Genomic DNA, 26375 nt, shown 5'->3' with positions numbered 1-26375 from the left:
CAACACCCAGTCGCGCTGCCGCCGCCACCACCACGGCCGCCGCCAATGAAACTCCTCCCGCTCCTAGGTGAGTGCCCAGCACCCCGTCCCTGAGCTGCTGGGGGGCCCGTGGCTTGTAGGTAACCGGAGTTTTCCAAGGTGGAGCGCACTTGCCTAGTGCATGGGCCAGGTCTCCAAGGAGCAGGGGCGCAACTTCTCAGGATGTTTTTCTCTTTGGCCTTTCAACTCTGGAGTGCGATATTAGGGGCCCAGGGACTGTCATTGTTTTGTTTTGTTTTGTTTTCCCTGCTGACAAAATCCCCCAAATCTTCAAAGTCTTAGACTTTGACCTTTCTTCTGAGCCTTCCCCCGCCCAGAAATTTGGGGAAATCCAAACTATTAACACTTGAGGGAGTTTCCTGGCGTTCCAAGGGGACTTTGAGCCCAGACTTCAGGGTTCATTTAAAATACCATTTTGATGATGCTGTGCAGAAAGAAAATCGATCACATCCTTGAAGGCGAATTAATTGTGGTTTAGACAGTATATACAGCCCTATAGGAGACTGGGGTTTAGAATTTTAGAAGCAAGTGTGTAAGTATCTCTTGTTACTAGTCAGGATAGTTTATCTGAGGTGACTGAAAATATTCAGAAAATGTGAATGATTCGTAACTGTCCCTTCTCAAGCAGGCTTGTCTTGAGAAGACCGTAGACAATAATAAAAAAGGAAGGTCCTATGGTCTTCCGTATTTCCCCCTAAAAACCCACCATTTCCAACTTCGTTTTCAATCAATCTGAAATAAGTCTTGTTGCTGAATTTTCTTGATCAGGTGTGTGTGGGGTTGCTTTTCCGGAAAACCAATCTTTAACCAGTATGTTGTTTTATTTTAATTTTCTCTACTGGGAAAAAAAAATGTAAAAGAATGTTTTTAATAGAAAGGTAGATCATTAGAACATAGAAAATTTAAATTTGAAAAGATTTAAAAAGATCATTAGAACATAGAAAAATAGCAATTGCATTTGTCCTTCTGGATGTTATGTGTTGCTCTTCATCTTAAAAGAACACAAATTTGAATTTAAAAAGACTCAATTTACTGTGATTTCAGCACAGAATCATTGCCAGAGGGGGGAGGGGAATGCTTTGCAATCTGCAGTTGCCTTTAAAAGGATCTCACCTGGGTGAAGGTGATCCTATATCCCAATGACCTAGGAACACTGTATTCTTTATAAAGCTGGTTGTTGAATTTTAGCTTTGTTGAAATTTCCCCGGTAAACACTGAGATAGGAAAAAATGCCTTCATCTTTTTTACTTACTTGCTCTTCTGCTGTTTTTAGCTAAATGTTCCCTTGGGAAATCCTTATCATCTAAAGAGAGAGAAAGAAGACTTATTTGTATTATTTTTATTCTAACTCAACAATGGGAGGAAACTTTTCTTTTTCTTTCTGAAAAGGTTTTCATTTTTCTGTTTTCTTTAGTGGGTTTTTCCACTGTGTTGAATTGTTCTTATACTCAAAATTGCACCAGGACTTGTCTTCCAAATGCAAAATGTGAAATACGGAATGGAGTTGAAGCCTGTTATTGCAACATCGGATTTTCAGGAAATGGCGTCACAATTTGTGAAGGTAAACAATCATTATTAACTCTTTTGGATTTTATTGTAAGGTTAAATTTTGATGTGACTGCTTTTCCCCTGTCCAGAAATTAAAGCTTAATTAACTAAACCATAAGTTTGAATTTCCCATGTCAAAATTTATACTTGATTATATATTTTTGATAATTCCATTATGTCTTTTTAAAATGAATATTAAAGACTCCCCTTGAACTTAAGCTGGAAAACTAAGTTGCAAAGAGCAGAGTCACAAAGAACAGAGTTCATGACTTCCAGGCTCTATTGCTAAATGTGGTGCTCAGATACTCCATTTAGTTCTCGATTATCTAAATTTGAGGATAATATTAAGAGAGTTCAGGTTTTCCACAGCTACCCTGGGTGATGGAGAGAGAAAAAGAGGAAGTGAGGAAGGGAGAAGAATTTTGAAAATGCATTCATTGTGGAAAAGTAGACCTCATTTTAAAAATTTTAGACTAGAGCCCAGAGCAAGAATACTAGGAAGGGTCCTTCTAGAATGCAATTTAGCCATTGACTTGATAAGCATAATACCAGCTGATAATCAAATTTAAGTGATTTCTTGTCTGTGATCTTCACCACCACCACCACCATCCCTCCTCTTTCTTCAAGAGTCACTTAATCTTTCTTAATTCACTTTATTCATTTTTAGTATAATCTAGTTTTGACTGAGTCAATAGAACGACATTCTATGTAGAAGAGAGAAAGAGAAAAAAGTTTCAAACCATATAAATAAGTTTTAAAATATAAATGTCAAGTTCAAATTAGAACCATGTGGTTTTATACTATTTATATTTAAGATAATATGGACTTTTTCTAATTAAGCCAGGATATTGCACACTGTTAACATGCATGTGTTTGCTTATAGCATAAACAAGTTTTATCTTGTAAATCAATTTGATAAGCTCCTTAAAAAGATTAAATATGCAGTATATTGTAAGACCAAACCTCATTATTATAATTAGTGTAAAGTTTAACAAATGTAGAACAAAGCTACAGTAGCTTAATGTTGCATTAGATCAGGCCTTTCTCCTTGTAATATACTCATCTACAAGCATCACAAAATTCTTTCCATAAACAATCTTGCATTTTTATTGTATATTTAATTGAATGGCATTATGGAAAGTTGATAGTTGAGTGATCTTCAAAATACTGCATCAAACATATTAGTGTGCTTTTCTGCTAATCATTACAAGTTGAACCAAGGCACTTCATAAGTAGTGTTGTCTTTTTGTTAATTAGATATTTTTCAACTATTGTGATTACTATCATTAACATCAATAATTTTTCACAATTTGAAGCATCAGCAGTCAACCAGCTGTTATGTATTTAATGATTTCTATAAAAACATCTTTTCCTTGCTGCCTAAGTTAATAGCCAGCTGATGGGCAGAAAATATTTGCCACTGGAAAAAAATACTTCAAGACCTTAGCCTGCAATTTCTTCTTGCAAAAAACACAATTCATAATAGGAATAGTTTTTCTTTTCAAGTTCTTTTTAACTTAAATCACCCACCTTTGTTTAAACTTAAATTCTCTTTTTTTAGCTTAAATCCCATTCTTATTTGTGGGATAAGAATTCCATTTGGCACTATAAGTATTCGGTTTGGCACTATATTTAAAGAAAGTTATATATTCACTTGTTTTAATATTACTAGCTGAGGTTTATGACATCCTCTTAAAACTATTCAAACATTTTTTTATCTTTTTCACTTTTTATTAATTCACTGTCAGATTTTTTTTATTTTTAGTAAGTATATTTAATGTGCTTTTTAGAATTTAATTAAACTGAAAATATTATCAACTATTTTTGGCTTCTTTCATCTCTAGAGAAATTTCCTATGTTTCCTGTCTTTCTTTAAGATTGGTATTAGGTAAATAAGAAATCACAGAACAGGAGTTTTGTTTCAGAAGATGTCTGACAGTGGCTCTCAACCTTCCTAATGCCACGACCCTTTAATACATACAGTTCCTCATGTTGTGGTGACCCCCAACCATAAAATTATTTTTGTTGCTACTTCATAACTGTAATTTTGCTACTGTTATGAATCGTAATGTAAATATCTGATATGCTATATGTGTTTTCCGATGGTCGCGACCCACAGGTTGAGAACTGTAAGGTGCTCCAAGTATTTTGTGCTGGATATGTATCACAGGGTATATTAACTGAGCGATCAGTGGGAATTGTCAGGATATCAAGGGTATGAACTTCTGTTAACAAAGAAGAGTCATTGGTAGGTAATAAGTAGCTAAGTCTCATGACCAATTGTTGTGTATTAAGATGACCCTGTTGGTAGAGTAAAAATAAATTAGCAAGGGTCAGTCAATCCACAAAAGGCTATTTTATCCAACCTATCAAAACAATAGTACTTTATATTTGTACAGTTCATTATCTTTTATGTCACGTGTACCAATATACCTCTAATTTTTATATAAACTTTCGAAATAAAAAGTACAGATGCTATCTTTTACTTACAAATACCCTTATGACTGGGTATAACTGGTTCTGTTGAGCTCCATGTTACAGTCTTTTGCATATGAGAGAAGCAGGACTCTGAAATCTTAAGTGAGTTCTGCAGTGTTTGAGGCTAAAGTGATAAAGCTAAGACTCAAATACTGGGAACTCAACTTTTTCTAGATTACCAAAAATATAAAAATGTTACTAGTCACCGGGCGTAATTGTGTAGTACAAGTTTTTAAACCAAATTCCATTTTAATAGGAATTTATTTATTATTTCAACAACTTATAGAGGTATGGGTGGGAATTTATTTACACACTTTTCTTTATGGTGCTGGGTGAAGATAAGACACAAGATGAAGAAGTTTGTGTAAAAATTGTGGGGTATATATAAAGAATTTTGAAATGGATCTCTCCTACCCATCCCAGGTAATCAGGAGGGTATAGTTGGAAGGCTTGGAAGAATGTTTATGTATATCTAAAATATGAAATTGCTGGAATTGGAATAAACTGCTGGAGAAGTGAGAAGCTGGTACAAGGGGGTGCTGTACAGCACATGTTTGGGTGGAAGAGACAGTCTCCCTATTCTCATATAAACTTACTAAGTGGGGATACATTCTTGGACATTTCATGGAATCCGAATGGGGTTGGGGGAAAATGTCCCAGGTTAGCACAGGAAGGATCAAGAAAGATGTCATTGCCACCTTTTATGTATGTATAGAAATCTTTTCATGGCTTGGGACATAACTATTATAAGCAACATCACAAGTATTTCACAGAAAATAATGAAGTCTCAGTGCCTGCACCCAGGGAGACATACTCTACATTTAAAAACAGTTTTTCATTATTATCTGACTAGTAGCCCGGTGCACGAAATTCGTGCACATTAAAAGGGAATTAATTGCCCTAACCGGTTTGGCTCAGTGGATAGAGCATCGGCCTTCGGACTCATATATATATATAGATATGGGTAAACAACGTGATTTAACGGCTTTTGAACGTGGGATATATATATACTTCATATATATATATAGATATGGGTAGACAACATGATTTAACAGCTTTTGAACGTGGGATATATATATACTTCATATATATATATAGATATGGGTAGACAACATGATTTAACAGCTTTTGAACGTGGGATATATATATACTTCATATATATATATATTTTTAAAAAACTTACTGTCAGATTTAACATTTTCAGAGTATTGACTTTTTTTCAAATGAAGTATACCATTTGTTGTTTTTATTTTAGGCTAAAACATTAACTGATGATATAGGTTGCTGATGATAGAGTATCAATTATAATAAAAATTAGACATTGCTTTTCTAAAATTAGTTTTCATTTTGCATGCAAAATTGACATGGCAGTTGTACCATCTTGTATTTTCTGTTCAGCAATATATTTAGGAGCTGCTAGGAAATTTTAATTAAATTAAAATTGTGCTCTAAATGTGGAATTTTCATACATGTTAATCCTCAAGTAAATTAATGGTAGAAAGAGCAAAGGGATAATGGAGATAGTGCCCTCAATAGCACCAAGCAACTCACCGAGTCTCAGTTTTTTTCTGCTTCATTTATGACAGCTCTACTCTTTTGTCAATATTTTAAGATTGTCAAGTTTATTTAGAAAAATTTATCATTCCTTTGTTCTGGAATGTCACTTATCTATAGTCCCAGGTTTGTAGGTCATCGGCATACTTCATAGCCAGTTCCTGGTTGTCTCAAGAAGTAAATGAACCAGTCTTCTGATTATCAATTTTCTCATTATTTCCCTTCTTCCTTATTTAGTCTTGCTAGTGCTTAAATAAGTAACTTCCATATTTATAGCTTATTTACAAAAAAGAGTAATAATATTAAATATATTAAAATTAATTTTAGTGCTTTCTGTGAGCTAGACTCCATTCTAAGCACTTTGCATAAATTTATAAATTTAATCCTTATAACAGGTCTCTGAAATAGGGCTAGTATTACCCTCAACTTATAAATTAAGTAATTTTCCCAGAGAAATCACTTTCAAACATATGATCCTCAAAGTACAATCTGAGATACGTCTATAAATAAGGAAATTGAATCTCATTGAGATAAAAATGAATTATTTTGGTTCTGCTCCTCCCACTTTGATTCTCTTGTTCCCCACTACATGATATCAAAACAACTGATAAAAAACAAAAAAATATATTGTTCATATTTATGATACTATAGGAATAAGTATACTAGGAAAGTTAAAACTATTTACATGTTTCAGTATCTTGATCGGTTACAATGTTTTAACTCCTATTCCTCTACTGCCTTCATGCCCAGTGTACTGAACAAAGAAATGAGTGAAATCAGGGTGGGGCCATGAGGAGTCTATAAATTGAGTGAACTTTTCAAAGCAGAATCCACAGCCACTAAACCGGGTCAGTTCAGGGCATGCAGAGAAAGCTACAGTGAAAGTGATGGCTTTTCCTTGTGGTGATGGTATCCTATCTCCTTCCCAGAAAGGGTGTGGAAATCTAGGTGACTGGTTGAGACACTATTTTCCAAAGGCCACACAGATCGGTCTCCCTATTCCCCACTGACGTTTGCTCCAAGTTAAAGCCAAGAAAATACTCCCAAAGGCAATGTTGTCATCTGCCTGGAGGGAATTCTTGAGTGTAAAAATTAATGCCACTTTTCTGCATACTCCCTCCATGTATGCGATTGGAATCATGTCTGAAAATTGCTGCGTGCCACCCATGTGTACAGGAAATTGAAGTCTCATGCATTAAAGAGGTTGTAATAGGCTGGCAGGCAAAACCTGGGCCAAATACCTGTAATAATCAACATTGTTATTTAATTATAAACATATGAGTCATTTAAGGATAACTAGTCATTGGAGGAAAGCCAACAATACAAAGCACACAGATGAATAAATAAAACAATGGCCTGGAAAATGTAACTCTAGGAGGAGAAGAGATTGAGGGGAAAAGTCTAATTTATAACCTCACAGAGACTCTGGAAAATTTCACAACTAAACAAAAAATAGAATTGACTTCCATGTACAAAGAGCTATCACACCACATAAATACTTTCTTCTTTGACAAATCCTGAAAACTCCAGGTTGCTCAGTTCCTGGTACCTCCTTTCTCTAACCTACCTCTGCCTTTGTAGCAAGAGGCATCAAGACAATAAGCTGATAAAATTGTCAGTGAACAAATCAATGCTTAAAAATGGCCAGAAGATTGAGGCTAACATCTCCATTCCTGGGTTTCTTCTCTTACAAGGGTAATCACGCATAAACAGGGAAATGACAAGGAACCATTTTTTTTTTTACACATCAGTGGAAGGTACACCAGGACACATTCACCTAATACCCTTTTTTTTAAGTTGTTTAAAATATTACAAATAGTAGTACATTTGTCTCCTTTTTTTTTCCAATTGACCTTCCACATCACCTAATATTCTTAAGTTCATCAAGAAGAATCAATACTCCTTTTTATGATAATCTATAATCATCTAATTTCACCCACTTGTGATTTTTTTTAACCTGGATCGACCTCTTCCAAATTCCTCCCCACCTTTATCTCAAAGGTGAAGCAAGGTAGCCAATGTGTTTTCTGACCTTAATTACATCATTTGCGTATCTTTTTATCACATTGCAATGTCATTACTATGGGATGGAATCTATATATGGTAACCAGGAATAGCATATTGTTTCTGAAGAAACTCTGACACATTTGATTATACCAGAACTTTGTTATTGACTCACTTTTATAACTTCTGTTGTTATAATATTGTCTCCTCCCTATGCTAGCCGTTTCCCCCAATTGATTTTGTGAATTCACTAGCTAATACGTTTTTTTCTCAAACTATGAGAGAAAGTTTATTTAGGAAATCACATAGGTAGGAGAAGTGAGCCAGCCATAGAAGAAATGAACTCAGAAAACCAGTTAGGCAAAAGAAGGGCCCTTGTAGCTTAGGAGAAAGAGAGAGGTAAAAATACACCTGGGGAAGGGATGGTGAAAGGAGCTGGCATGCTCCATAGAGAGAGCCTCTCACTTGCTAATACTTTTGATTGTTCCTGCCGCTGGGGGAAGGAAGGCCCCAATCGGCCCTGGTCCCTGGCCAGGCCTAGGGACCCTACACCTGCACGAATTTCATGCACTGGGCCTCTAGTGTTATCTATATTCTAGCTCTATTCAACTGGGATTCTCATGGTAAATCACAAAGAACATTCAAGCCTCAGTTTCTCTGTAAAATGAGCTGATGAGACTAGGATCATTATTAATGTCTCACTTAGCTTTAAAATCTTTGATTCTGTTACTGTGAGATAATAGTCAATTTCCAGTTCATCTATTTTTCAGGATAACTGGATTTGGGGCTCAATTTGAAACATGGACTGGAAAGATATACAGATTTCAATCTCTGGCCTCTAAACTCAGCGCACTTTCCACTGTACATTGTTCTTTTTAACTTTGATTGGAGGAGCTGGCATTACCAATGCAGACCATGTTTTCATTTAGTCCTTCTGCTTCCCTCTTCCCTACTTAAGACCCATGACCCATGATATTCTTTGTCAAGGGCACATGCCTGCCTGGGTCGTGGGCTTGATCCCCAGTAGGGGGCATGCACGAGGCAGCCAAACAATGATTCTCTCTCATCGTTGATGTTTCTATCTCTCTCTCCCTCTCCTTTCCTCTCAGAAATCAATAAAAAAAAAATATATATAAAAAACATGTTAGAGATCTCAGTTCAGGAGAGCTGGGCTCTGTGCTTAAAAAACAAAAACAAAACAAACAAAACGAAACAGAGGGTTATAACACCTTGATTTTCTTATACATGTTCTCCTATTGTAGAGCTTTAGTCACTTTAATATGTGTTTGAGAATAACTCCTTTAAATAAGATGCCATGCATATCCATTTTGGAGGAGGATTGTGATTTGTGCGGCTTTATAATTACCATTTAACTATCATGTGGAACAAAATGCCACAAGATGTAACTTCTCCTCATGCTGCAAAAGGACTTCAATGATTATTTGTTTATGAGTGCATGAGGAGCCAGTAAGGGTGAGAGTGAAATTGATCAGAGGAGCAGTCCTCTTAGCTAGAAACAAATAGCCAAATTTCACCATTCTGAATTACATATAATTTCAGGCAGCAAAATAATTTGTGTTATGCTCAATAAATGAGACAATATAATCAATGTGTGTGTGTGTGTGTGTGTGTGTGTGTGTGTGTGTGTGTGTGTTCAGGGGAGAAATTGGCACTTTCAATGTTGTAAATATAATCCAAGACTCATTGTCAAAGACCCAGTTCACATGCCACTTTCTTTGCAAGGACTTTCTTATTCTATTTGTGAAGAAGAAAAGCAGCTTGTTTCTTTTTTCATGTTCCTCATAATTCCCTTTAATTTTGCTTTTATATATAATAATGGAGTAAGTTTTGATAAGGTCTCCCTGCTTTTCAGCCATCCCTGGGGAATCCTATCAATGATCGTTGTTTGAGTACAGTGACTAAGTTCTTATTCCATTATACCCTTAGAACCTACCAAAATTTCTTGGGTCCAATTTTTAAAATACTTTGGACTGTTGTTGAATGGTTGTTCTTATTTGTGGATGCCCCACTCTTATTGTACCTTGCCTATGTTTAATTTATTAAGACATTGTGGATGATATTTCTGCTTGGGTGTATCAGTACTCAGATTTGGTTAAATCGTGTCCATTGTTAAAGGCTAATACAGCAAAATTACCTTAAGTATGATCCCATTCCAAATATTTTGCTGTAAAGAAAGAGTATCCATGATAGCCAGATGGAAAATTTGCATGACCAGTTAGCATCCTATTTCACATTGGTTTTCTCTAATCATTTTCCTACCTTATTTTGAGTGACCTATTATGCAAGGCTGAATTTTCATTAACCTAATTATTGCTCTTTTGAACATTTTCATGAATTAGGAAGTGGTGTGTCCTAAGGCAGGACCAGTTGTAATGCTAGTACTGATGCTTTGTGATGATGGACTTCTGATTTGGAGCCACTCTGGCCCTGATCTTCAGACTCTCATGAGTCATGCTGACTATGCTATTTCCTTCTGCATCGTATGTATCAAATATGCCTTTTACACAAAATCCTAGAAAGTGTGAAATTATTGGCACTTAAAAAGAAATGATATTTTTACTTCTAATTAATTAGTACTTTGACAGTTTTTTTCTAATTTCAAAAAAGTTTAGTTTATGTATTATTGAGACTGTCTCACATTTATCACTCCTTCCAGTGCAACTGACCTTTCTAAGTACAATTGATATGAAGCTGCATTTGACAATCAGTACCTTTTTAAGATGAAGTTTTATCTTTTTGAATTAATGTGCACAAAGTGAAGGACTGTCATTGAAACAAACTTTGTTTTTTTATGAAGCTCTAAATTTGATTAAAACAGAATAAATGATCACATGAATGAATTGGGAAGAAATAAAATAGTTTTACTCTCTGTAACTTTAAATTATTTCAATAGAATTATGATACTTCCAAATATAAAGATTATGAAGAACATATTATCTCCATCCACAAAAAATGTTTCATTTTCTATTTATTAATAAAGAGACTTTAATGAAGGTCTGTGTATACAAGTGTGGATAAATTGAAGGGAGATGGTGAGGCATGGGGACTAACAGTAACCTGGAACCATTCGTATTCCCAGAGCTGCAGGGAGAGGGTGGAGGGAACCCAGAGAGAGCTGGAACCTTGGAGAATAGGTCCCTGTGAAGAGCCCAGGTTGGGGACCCTGCCACTGCCAGAGGGGGCACTAAAGTAGGGAGGTTGCAGGAAGGTTTCACCAACTTCCCTCTCTTCCCAGCCCTCAGTCTCCAGCCAGGAACTCCACCAGGGAGTCCGGGGGATGCTTGTGGTCTGTGGGGATCAGCCTCCTGGGGCAGGGTGTAGGCAGGGAAGGATCTTTCTGGTGCTCTCTCTAACAGGTTTTTACTGTTCACTTCTAGGCCTTTTATCACAACAACTCCATACAGGTTTTTTGTTTACTATGATTTTGCTTATTTTTATTCTTTCCTGCTTGCTGAAAAGTGTCTCTATTTTCTCCCCATGAAAAGTGGAGTCCCGCATGGCATGTGTCCTAAGTTCTGGCATTAGGAAAGTCTTTCTGTTGTCTTCATGCCTGAATGCCCCTGCAGATTGTTGACTTTTTTGGTTAAACTGATCTCTCAAAATTTTGTAGGAGTGGTTCTCAGAGTGCATTCCACTGAGCACTCCTCTTATCACACATGGAAAAGGGTTTCACCATTAAATACATTTGGGAAAGTGTGCTTGCTAGTACCATTAACTTAATGTGCAGAGGAGGAAATCTACATCATTTCTGAAAATGTGTAATTGCAAGAGAGATTACATGGAATATTGGAAAGTGATTTTGGTGGAGGAAAAAGGGTTCTTTTATAAAACAAACTTGGAAAATGATGAATAAAGGAAAAAAACAAAAACAAAAACACAAAAAAACACCAAAAAAACCCCAAAAACAAGAAACAAAAGTTTATACTGAGGCCTTTTCAGGTATTTTTTTTAATTTTTAAAAATGTTTTTTCACTCTTCCCAAAAGATATTCACTTCCTTGCTCTGGGAAAAATTGAGTCATGCTGTAATTAACTAAAAGATTACTTGTTTAGGAGAATGAGGAAAAAATGGTTTGAAAAACATATTATCTCAGATAATTTCTTCTTCCTGTCTTCTTGAGATATGATTTTATATCCTGTATTTTACCAACCATCAAACATCAAACTGTTCCCAAAGATCTAAATTTACAATATACTTGTATAATTTGTTAGTCATCTGTATGAGAAAAATACCACTGTATAATGTACATTATATAGCATGTGTATAAATGCATCATGCATTTGGAATGTTAAAAAGTTATAGAATAAAGCATATTGGTCTGGCATAAAAATTTTGATTTTCTGAATATTAAAACATTAAGGCAATATTAATGAAATATTTCAGCTCTTTTAAATATTTTGGTCCATTGCCATTAAGAAAAAGGGCACCAGCCCTTAAGTTACTATAGACATATGTGTAGTTCTGAGTAGGGGGAGAATTAGGATATTAGGATAAAACAAAATCTGTTTAAATAAATTGGAAATCAAAGAACTTCAACACATGAATGTAATAGATGATGATATTTAATACTCAAGTCAAAGAGTTTTCATTAAAATTTGTGTTTGTCTTGCATGTCATTGGTCAGACAAGTTCAATTCCTGCAAAATTCCTTTACATGGGATTTACTGCAGAGTAATGCTATTTTCTATATTAACATGATTTTCCCCCAATTTTACAGTTGTTCAGATACTTATATTATCAAGAAATCCAGATTAGTGTATAGTTTCATGGATTCCCTTTATAATTGTTTAAAAGTTCCCAAATGAATTGCTGGAATATACAATGTCAGAACTATTCAACCTTGGACTGGTTTTAAGGAGGAAATTAATACTTTTGACTTTTATTTGCTATGAAAAGAGCTAGTGATGTTCTCTAGGAAGTTTAGAATCTAACCAAACACTGTAGGCTACATCACATTCAAAGCCTTGTGCCATTTGTGAAAAATCGGGAGAACCCAACGACTGAGTTTCTGTACTATATTTTTTAAGTACACAGATTTAATTTTAAGGTTATGGTTTGACAATAAAATTTGCTATATGAGTGTTTTTGACTGATAAGAAATTGATTTTGTGGCCTTGATACACATTAATTAAAATATCTGGCAATGTTTCATGGCTAGATTTAAGGAACCACATATACTGGGAACCCTATCATTTCTTCACATTAAACTCACAGGTCAATCACTATGTTATCATTATAAGGAAGGAAACTACTTTTTGCTACTGTGGAGTCTGAATATTCTGCCCTGATTGCATAAAAGGGTGTTTTATATAAGTGACGTTATATTTATCTGTTTCATTATATTGAAGGTGGAGCTTTTTAACTTATTTAAGTGATTTACTTATGGATGAATAACTTCTAATATTAAAAGTTATATTTGTAAAGTAAGAATACAAGCACATGAGCTCATTTAGGCATAAAATTTACTTGTTTAAATTATTCAATGCATTTTAGAATGTAGTTTTTAAGAAGTTACAATAGAAGGGAGGTAGTAAATTGTCAATGTTCTCCATATATTTTACATGTTAGCTTAATAGGTTGTGTTTATACAGGAAAACTAATGGATTACAGAGGAGAGTTAAAACAAATGTTGAAATTCGTAATATTTTCCCAAAGAAAGCCAAAATATATCATTTGTTTGAGATTTTTGTGGACTTGACTCAGCAGATCAGTTACCTATTATGTAAAATAATTATCCTGCCAAGTGGACATCTCCACTGTATTTCTCTCTTGTGGATATACAGCATCAGAACCAAAAATTTGGGTCATGTGTATTTAGTGACTTCCTGCGGTTGGCCCTCTGCTGATCAAAGAACATCTGAGTATTAAAGAATTTAGTATGAAAAATATAACTCAGGTTGCGTTTAACATTTACAACTTAAATTGGAAAGGAATGTTCTGTTTTATTGTGCATTTTTTAATTATTAAAGTCAACATGCATAGACAAACAAATCAATTTTGATGAGATTTCAGCACAGAACGTTAGGTGGTTCTAACATTTGCTTGATAGTTGCTCGTTTGTGGCAAATGTTTTATATTTTGAAATAAGAGAATTGTATAATCCTTTGGGTCGGAAAGGTTGTTATGCCAGGTTTTCTGGTGCCATATGGAGGATAAGTTCTAAAGATAATTTCTGGACCTTTGTGAACACAGAGATCTATTGAGAATACTAAAGAAAGTACAACAAACCTCTGTTGGATATGCAAGGCAGGAAGGCGAGCAGATGCTTGATTATAGTGTTATGTTTGTTCAACTAATGTTATGTTCATTGCAGCAGTTTCATAATGGAATACCATGTGGAAAAGAATGTGTTTTTATGTGATTTGGACTCTGAATTTCAGTTTATTAGTGGACAAATATGTCAGAAAAATTTTAGTAAAGGCCATTAATTGTTATTTTATAGTCAATAATCTCATTGTACTTATCCTTTGAAAAAATCAGGGGGTTGCTTTAAGAATAAATAAGAATCTGAATTTAAGCAAGGCTTTGGATTATAACCCATAGTCCAATTTCATTATTATGTTGAGAAAAGAAACATCAAGTCTTATGAATTATTGGTAATAATTTTAATAAAAGGTTCCAGTGATTCATATATTGCTAATATCTTAATATTTTCAGGTCAATTCATTTATTAATGAAAAAGTAATTGTCCTTATAACACTATTTAAAATTGAATAGAAATAAGATACACTTATAGATCAGGATTTAAAATGAAATTTTGAAGTATAATAAGTATTCATTAAATACATATAATAAATATAGGAGAAAACAAAATGACTACTGTTTATTTTAAAGTTGGTTTCAGAAGCTGAAGCATTATGATGAAGACCCACTATGATAATCAGAGCCTCTACTTTTTTTTATGCAAGGTTTTCTGGTGCCATATGGAGAAACAGATTTTTTAAATGTTAACTCTCAGGAAAATCAGGAAGCTGAAGCATTATGATGAAGACCCACTATGATAATAAGAGCCTCAACTTTTTTTTTACCTCTCAGGAAAATCAATTTCCATTGATTTTCAGACAGAGTGGAAGGGAGGGATGGGGAGGCAGAGAGAGAGGGGGAGAGAGAGAAAAAGTGAGAGAGAAAGAGAGAGTGAGAGAGAGAAGCATCTATGTAAGAGAGACACATTGGTTGCCACCTGCGTGTGCCCCAATAGGAGTTGAGGATCCAAAACCTGCAACTGAGGTATAGACCCTTGGCTGGAAATGGAACCATTGACACTTCAGTCTGAGGGCCCATGCTCTAACCACTGAGCACTCATCCAGGGCTGAACCTCAACTTTTTAGATTCAACCTATGACAGTTTCAACCAAGATTTATCAAATATAGAATTACAGTTTATTGTGGGAGGTGAGGCCATAGGAAAAACAGAGCCTCTAAAGAAACCATGGGATCAAATCCTGGTTCTGTCATTTACTAGCTGTCAGATTTGGACCATTTTCTATATATCTTGATATAAATAGTTTCATTGACATCAAAATATTTTTGAGGATTAAAGAAGATAATACAAATAAAGCACTTCATTATGATACTGGTTATATAGAAAGACCTCAATAAATGATTATTGTTAGTAATGTAAATCTGTCAATCACATTCTGCCAAATTGGTTTTGGTAAATTCATTCTCTTTCTACTTCTCAAACCATACAGAAAACCAGATTATCTAGGCTTCTAGGTTCTGAGGTTAAAGTTACACATAGAATAACAAGATGCTCTTCTGCTTTTCCCAAACTCTACAAACAGCAATACTTATCTGCATTTCATCATATACCTGGAATACGGGCATATGATTCCTTATTTGTTAACAGTTCATTAATTTTTAACTTACATTTTAAGCTCACTGTGTCTGAAGGGAAAAAGACTTAAATCACTTACTTATTAGTAAGCTTTCTTTAAAGAGTGAGTTCTTAAAATATTATTTGTACCTATCATTTGGTCAACATAATTGAAGACTGAATTTAAACTAGAAACAGATTTTTTAAATGTCAATTATCAGAAAACAGGTTTTTTAAAAATATTAGTATGGATATGTATCATTATTAACAAATATATTAATATCCATCTTTTTTATTGCTTGAAAACAATAGGGTTTCTATGAAGCCTTGAACAAATCTCTGTATTATAAAATTCTAAATATTTTTGTTTAATTTAACAAATCTGCTACTGAAATTTGCTATTTAAAAGTGAACAGATGACAGATATTTCTATATGTGAAATTTCTTTTCACTATTTTGCAATTTCAAAAAAGGACTTGCATAATACTTTGACATAGCTTATTTAAATAGAGAAATATATATTTACATATGTGTGTTTGTGTGTATATATATCATATAATATCACTATAAATAGTATCATTTTACATATATAATATTTATTTTTCATTGCATAAGATTGTTCTGAGAAAAACATAAGGGTAAATTATTTTGCAAAATGGAAGCATTGAATATTTGGCACAACTTTGTTTCAAAGATGAAAATTTAGTATCTTACCTCTCAGTATAATCTCCAGGTATATCCGTAAACTCTGAGAGAAATCATGGATCCTTAGAAAAACCTCATGAAAAGCACAGGATTTTCAGTGCCTGGGAGAAATGATGTGTATGCATTGATGGGAACTTGTTGAGAGGAATGATTGGAATTACTCTATCATGATTCTGCTCTTCTGTGGCTGTTCAAGCATTCAACAGTGTAATATCTCAACCTGAATAATGATAGATTTGAGTGAAAACATGTCAAGACACCTTTATTTAGTTTAGCAATATTTCTGAGTTATGGTTTAACTTATATCAACTCAAGATGGTCAAATATTTACTCATTGCATTTGAACCCTCTGTAATTTCTTGGAAACCTTTCCAATAAACAAAAAGTAGAAAGGTAAAATAAGAATCCAATGAATTAAAAATGAAAAGGAATCCTTTTTGAAACTAAATCTCACTTACTATTTTTTTAAAAAAGACAAAACCAACTTTTCAACACTTGGCCAGTGGTGGAAACTCCCACCAGGCTCTCCTCAGTCTAAATTACTTCACTCTAATTTTTTTAACCTATCATTTCAACATTACTATTATTAAGGAGCTGATGATCAATTGAACTCTTTTAGAAAGTCCTGAAATAAAGTGTTTATACCCTCAATATAATATTTGCATTTTGTTATTTGGCAAGAAAGTACTAGGTTATGACTAAATTCCTTCACTTTTAAGTTCTGTAGGGCCTTGATGTTATCCATAGAAAAACTGGATTCTATTTTCAGATATTTGCATGTTGAATATCACATTTTCTTCTAAAAATAAAATAAATTGCAGGCCAGTAAAGGTGAATGCAGGCTCATCAGGTGGAGACTGTTGAATTGGTCAGGAAGAGAGAATATTGGCTTACTCAAGATGAGTGACCAAAAGGATGGAAGAAAATAGATAAGAATCTATACTAATAAAAGGGTAATATACTAATTAGGGCAGACATCTTCCAGACGACCTTCCAGATTTCCTTCCCGACAAAGCTGCAGCGGCTGCAAAGGACCAAGGTGTGGTTGCAAAGGGCCAAGGCACAGCTGCGAAGGGCCAAGGTGTGGCTGCGAAGGGCCCAGGCTCATGCCAGCAGTGGCAGCAGCAGTGAGGTAATGGGGGCGGCTCCTTCCCCTATCCGCCAGGTCACCTCTGGTAGAGGGAGGCCAGACTGCAGCTTAGGCCAGGGACCAAGGCAGAAGTGGTTAGGGGCAATCAGGCTGGCAGGGGGCAAGTTAGGGGCAATCAGGCCAGTAGGGGAGCAAGTTAGGGTTGATCAGGCCAGCAGAGGGGCAGTTAGGGGTGACCAGGCAGGCAGGCAGGCGAGCGGTTAGGAGCCAGTGGTCCCAGATTGCAAGAGGGATCCCAGATTGGAGAGGGTGCAGGCCAGGCTGAGGGGACCCCCCCCCCATGAATTTTGTGAACCAGGCCTCTAGTGATATATAATATGTAGGGATCTATAGGTCTTGATGATAAATTGGATATTCCAAGTGAAAAGCAGAAAAATGAGAAGGATATGAACAATTGGGTAAATGATTATGCATTTGATGAGAAAACATGAGATATTCCAAGTGAAAAGCAGAAAAATGAGAAGGATATCTCTTGGGTTTGTTATATGAACAATTGGGTAAATTATTATGCATTTGATGAGAAAACATGGAGAAAAATGGATTATTTCTGTTTGGATATGGTATGCCTATTATGCTAATATAAGAGGAGACAATAACACATATTGGTCTGAAACTTAGACAAGACTTATGTAGACAGAAAAAAAATTGGAGTCATTAGCAGAATGTTGTTCTTAATAGAAGCCATGTAAGCAAATATGATTACCTATAGAAACTACATAAGAGATCATTGAATGAAAATAAAGAACTAAGTACAAGCCCTAAGAGACTCAGAGACTCCAATATTTAATAAATATAGAAAACAAAATTGACATAGGGGATTTATAAATGTGGCCTTAAAGGTAGGGAGACCTTGTATGTTATCATTAAAGATAAGGGAATGGGTATATGAAGAGAAATGGAGAATTCCTGATTCAAATGCTACTGAAAGGCCCAATAAAAATTGCAAAACACCCTATAACTTTTAAGATAGAGATCAATGGTGACATTAGTAAGAACCACTTTGATGAAGTTTTGGTGATTGAATCTAACCTAGAATGGGTTGAGCAGTGTCTGAGAAGTAAAGAAATCCTTCTAAGTAATATGGTTATGAAACCAATATAGAAATCAACCAAATGTATAGGCTGTTGGAAGGAATTGAGTAGAGAAAGAGTAGAAGATGACAGAAAAGACTAGAAGAAAGTATACATTCAATGAAGACAAAAATGCACAGGCTCTCGAGCATCAGAAAAGGGCCACCAAACTAAGTGAGGATTCAGAGCAGAAGGTTCTGGCTTCCTTATAGGCACAGGTTGGCATTCGCATGCTATTTAAAAAAAGGCGGGGGGAGGGGGGGATAAATGTGGCCTGCCAGGAAAATCACAGGAGTATTGCAATATTGAAAAGGAAAGGATAGCAACAAAGAAATTATCCACATAAAATAACCAAGCAGTATTTGCCAGTGCCTAGAGCAGGATGCTAAATGACAGTTCCAATGATGCCAAACTTCCTATCTTTTCCCATAGGTAACCACCGTGATTTCTTTCTTACTCAGCTCAGGCTGCTAAAACAAATACCATAGATTGGGTGATTTAAACAACAAACATGCCATACAGCTCTGGAGGCTGGGAAGTCCAAGATCAAGGTGTTAGCAGACTAGGTGTCTGGTGAGACACTCTTCCAGGTTTACAGATGCCCTTTTTCTCTTTGTTCCCTCACATGGCAAAGAGGGAACACTCTGGTCCTTTCATCTTCTTACGTAAAAGAGGACCAATATCAGTAATGAGGTCTCTACTCTCCTGAACCTGATTGTCCCAAAGGCCTTACCTCCAAAGACCATTACATTTGGGAATTAGGGTTTTAACATAGGAATTGGGGGAAGAGGGACACAAATATTTAATCCATTGCAGTATCCCTTACCAACATTGGCTAAACTGTGCTTTAGAATGTTTAGAATTGGCATGGGAATTAATACATTATAATTAACGATGGTAAAAAAATTTTTAATCCTGCATTTATGCTGTAAATTAGATTTTTCAGACTGCATATCTAATATATGTATATTTATTTACTTATTATACTTATATACGTCTACAATATGAAACACCCCAGAATGGAAATGTAAAAAGAAATCTATGTAAATAAACAAAGAAATGTTAACATTTCTTCCTATATATGTATGGCTAATTCTGCGTGCATTTTGAGGTACATTTTCTCCACTGTAATTTGGAAACAATGGTAATTGATGAGGTCCTCTTTAACAAATATACCATGGTAGCCTGCCATGGTATATACTGTGTGGCTGTCTTAAATCATGCATGGATGTTGTAATTATTGTGCTTTCTGTTAGCTGTGGATTTAGATATTGAGATTTGCAGATACTCTTAACTAATGTTCTTGGGGTGGGGGGCGGAAATTCATCTGAGATTGAAAATTTACTGTTAAAAATAACACTGACAACTCCTTCCAAAATATCCTTTTTAAATGATGCCAGTGTGGCATGATTTATCTATTTTTGTTCCATGACATATGTTATTGAGATTAAAGTGCTTTCAAAGCATCATATTGCTATAGAACACCACTCTTATGGTCAAATTCATCTTTAGACTCTTTATCCAACATCTTTTCCAAGATACATTTTTTTTCTATTTTTGATCATCTTTTGAGGCATTAACTTAGATTATTTACAGACATTTCAAATAGAACACCAGCTGCTTTTAGTTATGATGAGTCGACAATTTTGAAAATATTTGAATTTGAGTACAAACATAGTTTGCATTTAGATTTCAACTTTATTAATTGCAAAATATTATTCCAGATCCATCTTTTGCAAGTTTGAATAAGAGAAGAAAAATATGGAGTACTGCTTTTTAAGATTTTAAGATTTTTAAGATTTTTGTCATTCATCTTTATTTAGATGAAAAATGAGAAATTATATAAATAGTTATCAACCAATTTGAAGTTACTATCAAAAAGGTCAAAATTAAGATTCTATTACTAAGCTAAATTCATCAAAAAGGAATAAACTTTATTTTTTATATATTTTAGAATTACATTTTTGTTTTTTATAAAAGTGATGCATGTGCATTATAAAAATTTCAAGTCATTTAAATAGTAGAAAGGAAAAAGCAAAATATCACTTAAATCTCTATGCCCACCTCCCCTAAGCCTGCTTTCATGTAATTAATGAAAATTAGTATGGAGATTTTTCCATGAACACTTAGAAAAGGATATTATAGATAAGGGAAATGATAGATGATGATGATGATGATGATGATGATGATGATGATGAAGAAGATGATAGATAGATGATAGATAGATAGATAGATTAGATAGATAGATAGATAGATAGATAGATAGGCAGACTATTGTAACAGTTGGGTTATTATTTTACTGAAAGGTGCCCACTATCATTTTACTAAAAGTTACCAGAAGTGAAGGAAAATACTATTCTAATGGAAAGTATACAATATACACTATACACTGAAAGATGCTCACTCTCATTTTACTAGAAGTTAACAGATGAAAAAAAAAAACCTGTAATGAGCCCAAAAGAATTGCTGATTCCAGATTTCTATTTTTAATCACCAGAGAAATGAATTTTAAGAGAACTGTATACATATAAAAATATATAAATAGAATCAGCCTGCTGAGACAATTTTTTAACTACTTATTTTAATTTCAGACAGTAGTTTGCCTGCTGCTACAAAAGATGAATCAATTACATAGAAACACTTTCTTCTCCCTTCCCTTCTCTTTTTACCTGGTTTTGTTGCTTATGCTATTTTCACTTTGTCAAGGCTTATACTATTGATATTCTCTTCTTCCACAATTCCCATAGAATATTAGTCTTCATTTTATGTTTAAAACCTTTCAATGCTTTGGTTGAGTAATTTTCACTATTGACTCTCCATGTTTTAGGGGTTAAAAAATATCTTCTCTAATTAGCTGAATTTCATTATTGAATCTATTTTATCAAGAAGAATTTCTGACCACTGTGTTCTCTGTAGTCCTCTATATTTGAAAAGGTCTAACAGTTCCTTTTATATTAGAAAACCTTTTTCGGGACATACTATTTTTTAATGTATTTTTTGTTGTTACTGCTTATACAGTATGATTGTTTTGGATTTACCTGGTTATTTGCTCATCTCTTTCTAGGCATTCCCTAATGTTTACCATTCCTTCCTTCTGTGTTCAATATTCTTTGCCCTGAGGTTCACCATCGGTGGCAAATTTTGCAGTGTTTGTTTATCTGAAGATATCTGTATTTTTTGTTTTTTAATTTAATGTAACATCTAAGTTGACAGATAAATTTTACCTTAAATCTGTGAAATTGTATCATATATTATTTTCTAGCAGTCACTGTTTAAAAAGTCTGTCATTATCTGTCTTGACTCTATAGCTGTGTGTATTAGCTTGGGCTTTCTTAACAAAGTACTATAAACTGACGTCAGGTGTCAGCAGCATTGGGTTCACCCTGGCATGGAGAGAGTCACCTTCTGGCTTTGTCCTAACATGTCCAAAATAATGTTTATAAGGTCTTCTGTTTATAAGACCATCTATGCATGTCACTACGATGCGTCCAGGCTTAAATTTCTTTTCATTTTCTTGCTTGAAAAATTGAATTTTCCTAAATTTAAACATTTTTTGTCTTTATTTCTATAAAATATTTATTTTAGCTCATAAAATAATGACTCCTTTATTTATTCTAATTGAATGTTTTTCTCTTTCTAGGCTTCATGTCTCTTAAACAACCCCTCCCATCTCTTTGCTTATATATGCTACGTGTTAAGTAACTTCTTCAGATCTACATTAAGTTGAATGTTTTTCTCTTTCTAGGCTTCATGTCTCTTAACCCCTCCCATCTCTTTGCTTATATATGCTACATGTTAAGTAACTTCTTCAGATCGACATTAATTTTTTTTTTACCAAATGAGGAAATAACCTTGATGACATGGCTGTGCTACTAAATGAATCAAGCCTGTAGTTACTCAACTGCAGTACTTTTTCTTTTGTGAGATAATTAATTATCTTATGGTTTAAGTCACTTTGAAATGGGTTTTCTATTATTTATAGTTAAACACCCTCCATAATTGATAATCATTTTGTTTGCTTTGATTTCCCAACTGTCCCCACTTGTGCCTTGCTTGTAAGGCCATATTGATGTGAGCTCTTGGCCTACCATTCATGGGAGAATATTACAGCAAGGGGGGTTGTCTGGCTCTAACAAAAATGCCACACATATTTTGCAAAGGTACTTGCAAATATGGGAAATAAAAGTGAGACTTTCAAGTTAGAAAGCTCTCGAGCTTAAGTTAAGGATGTCAAAAAGTAATCTTTAATATAACTATATGAACACAAAAATTATGTAACACTCATAGAAGTATATTGTTTCTCAGAAGGTCCTAAAAGTTGAACTCAAGGGAATTGAAATAGACAGGTGGGGAAGATTACAAAGAAGACTAAAAATCGAGATAAAAAGTGACAGTTGAAAATGAATTTTAATATCTATGAAACATAAAGTGAAAATGATTCTTAGCTGCCACTTTTATAAAACTGAGGAAAACCAGGATATCAAATAGACTCATATTTCTGTAAAACCGTATTTCTAGTCATTTTATATCTTTTTTTGAGAATTGAAATTATATAATATGGTTAATGTGTTTAAGGAGAGTAAAAGATCATAAATACTACTACTAATAATATTTACTGAGCACCTACTCAATAAAATAACTCTTTTTATTCAATTATGCTATTCTTATGAGGTGGGTTCTTTTATTGTAATCATTTTATTGGTGAAAATACATAGTTAAATTTAACTTTTATGCCTGAATCAATAGTGCTGTAAATCAACAGAAAATAATCTGAAACATCATGAAGGGAATAGACATGATATAATCATGGCTTTTATTCTTCAACCAGTCCTTGCTATATCAGTCATTTTATATTAATTAATCTGTTTTTCTTTCAATAACTTTTTTTATTCTGTCCTCTTTGTAGTTTGCATGATAATCTGACTGCTTTTGGAGCAAGAGCTTATTGAGGGACAGGGGTGAAAATTAAAAGCTGTTGTAGAGAGAAGCTGATGCCTTTGGCAAGAATTCCTAGAGGTGTCACAAAGATTAATACAATTTTGGAAAATGACTCCACCTGAGACAAAAGAAATACTGTGGGCTCCCGTAATAGACTGTACTGTACAAACTGCTCACACGGAGGAGATTAATGTACTATTCTCAGGCTTAAATAGTGATGGTATAAGAGGAAATGGGTTTAATCTCTAGCCATAGAAATTTAGGTTATATTTAGGGAGAAATTTCCAGGGCGAAAGGTGTTAAGTATTGGAATGAGTGCGAAGAGAAGTTGCCATATCTACTCTTATAGAGGTTTTTACAAACAGTATAGCTTCTTGTTTCTTTGAGATAATTTAAACATGAGAGATGAACTACGTGACCTTCCTAGTTTGTTTCCAGCCTTGTAATTCTGTGAAGAAATAAAATGTTTCTTCAGAACTATTCATAAATTCCATTAGGCTACAGTTTAGTGCTCTCAATGGTAAACTAATTACTAAAGATTTCTTCTAAATTTTATGACTTTATAAATAACTCCTCGGTGGCTGTAAAACTTTTCGTTTTAAGAATATTAAGTAAAACCCTTTAATTGTAGAAGTCAGCACTATTTTTCAGTGAGACAGTCAAATGGACTTGATTTATTGGTTTCTATTAGAGACAGTGTTATATTGTAAGAAGAAGCATTTCTTTAACTAAATATTTATTGTCTCTATTCTTAGATGAAAGGTATGAAACACTAGAAAGAAACAAAGATGATGTCCCTAGCCTTCAGAAGAAAGACCAAGTGAAAATGTTATGTAGTAAATAAAAAGGATTGGAACTCAGTGTGAATAACCACAATGAGAAGAGATAGCACATGGGAGAAAGGAATGCCTTCCAACTGGCTCACAGGCACGTGCAGATGGGAAATTAGACAGGCTGCTTGAAGATGAAATTTGAACTGTGTCCTAAAACATTAGTATTTTTTACTAAAGTGAAGTTAAGAAAAAATGTCAGAAGCAGTATGTTTAATGGTTCCAAAAATTAGAGACATGAGGTTTTTGAAAATATTTATATACTTCATAGATGTGAAATATTGGCTGCAAGAGAGAGGTGAGAAGAGAGATGCAGTTAAGGGTTGGACTGTGAAGGGGCTTCAGTATCAAGCTATGGGAAATGGACTTAAATACATGGGATTTGAAGTTAATTTTGAAAACAAAGGGTTTTTAAGAAGTGAGAGAATATGATGACATTTATATTTGGGGTCTATAACTCTCATGACTCTATTAACAGTGTTTATATTTGAGGGTCAGGGTAACCATTTACAAGTTATCATAAACGTTTGTTTTTACCTTCTTAGGAAGGCTAGTATATTATGGGGATAACTAAGCCAGGTCTAAAGAAGACTGTAATGTTGTCTGGGTTTAAGGCAGGCACATTTGGAGATGTGTTTTTGTTAAATTCAACTCATAACTGACTTGAAAAAGTTGCTGCTGCTAGTGATACATGATGAGTATTTGCTCCAAAATATTAAAATATAGCTAGTGATAAATGATGAGTATTCGCTCCAAAATATTAAAATATAGAACACTGACATTATTTGTCATTCTAATATCTATACTATACTATATTATACTATACTGAACTACACTATGTTATAGATGTTAGAATAGAGAAGGAAAAATAGATATTTGATATTAGATTAACTTTTGTTCTTAGTTCTAACTGTAAGATTTACAGCTTTGTAAAAAGAAGGATTAAAAAAAATAGATGATATCTTTTCGTCTACTTTTCTAACTGATGAAATAGAACTAATAAAATCCAACCCACAGGAACTTTTGTAAGGATCAATTGAAACAACACATGTAAAGCACTTACAGATTTCAGCACCTGGAAAGTACTTGATAAATGTCAGTCTGCTCTTGTGCATATTTGTAAAATACAGTAACATTTCTTAGGGAATTCTTTGCAAAGGGAAGTATATATCATATATGTTGAAGAGTCAGGTTATGAGAAAAAGATGATAATAAAAACAGAAATATCTTGCAGCAATGGCCTGAGGAATTACATGGGAGAGGAATTGAAGCATTGATTATTGCAGGCAATTTTCTACTTGGAAATTGTAGCTTTTCGTCTTCCATGTTCTTGTGGGCAAAGATAGTGCCTTTCACATTTACAGTGCCGGCTATAGGGTAGGCAATACATTTTAACACAAAATAGTTGTGTGGGTAAAAGGACCAGTTAGTTATACGGACAGATGGTCTATCCTTTGCAGGGGGCAAGAGAATTCTCCCAGAGTCCTCCAAGCTTCAGAAATATGGAACCTGATAACAGACACAAAAATTAGAGTCAGGAGTACAACTACTAATGAGTACTTTTAAACTAGAAGATAACTGATTATTTGATTGGTGACTTAGGGTCCAAGAGCTAAATGGAAGTCCTGTTATTTTGGGTTCTGGGGAAGTTGAACCTTTTCCACATAGACAAGGTAAATGAGGAGATAGGACAGAGGATGGAATGGTTATAGGAATTTAAATGGCTGAAAACTTTTGTGGGGATGATACTGTTAATTTTGATATTAATTCCTAATGATCAGTTATTTGTTAATTTTTTGTTTATTTAATGAATTTCTTTTCTGGTCTAGTGACCTATATTTATTTGTTAGTATTTTCTACCACTAATACATGATGGGGGTGACTGTCAGGTATTTTAATTGTGTTAGACTTTGCTCATCAATTCTAGGTTAAGGACATTATTTACTAGCATAGTCTATAACTAGGTTCTGGGGGTGCTAAAAGAGAAATAGCACTTATTCTCCAAACTACTCATCAATACACACACACATACTTCTGCTAATACCACTACTACTACACACAGGTTTTTGCACATGGATCTGTTTCTGGGTTCTCTAGTCTATTTTCTATTATATGTATTGGGGTGAGATTGGTTAATAAAATTAACAACTTGTTTTTATTTTTTTAAAAATATATTTTATTGGTTTTTTACAGAGAGGGAGAGGGATAGAGAGTTAGAAACAT

The 26375-nt window shown here is 34.2% G+C and overlaps 1 protein-coding gene across 2 annotated transcripts in view; it reads left to right on the top strand.

Moving 5' to 3' along the window:
* Positions 1 to 6: 6 nt before the first annotated feature.
* The window catches only part of ADGRL4 (adhesion G protein-coupled receptor L4), a 100491-nt gene continuing 74122 nt past the window's right edge, over positions 7 to 26375 (top strand). For both annotated transcript variants that reach the window (XM_014544391.1, XM_014544390.1), the window contains exons 1-2: positions 7 to 67; positions 1454 to 1600. In XM_014544391.1, the coding sequence (XP_014399877.1) occupies positions 46 to 67; positions 1454 to 1600 (169 nt within the window). In that variant the 5' untranslated portion in view covers positions 7 to 45. The remainder of the gene's footprint in view (positions 68 to 1453; positions 1601 to 26375) is intronic.

This window comes from Myotis brandtii, unplaced genomic scaffold (assembly GCF_000412655.1).
Source record: "Myotis brandtii unplaced genomic scaffold, ASM41265v1 scaffold36, whole genome shotgun sequence".
Classification (NCBI taxonomy): domain Eukaryota; kingdom Metazoa; phylum Chordata; class Mammalia; order Chiroptera; family Vespertilionidae; genus Myotis; species Myotis brandtii.
This window is presented reverse-complemented; position numbering and strand designations above follow the sequence as displayed.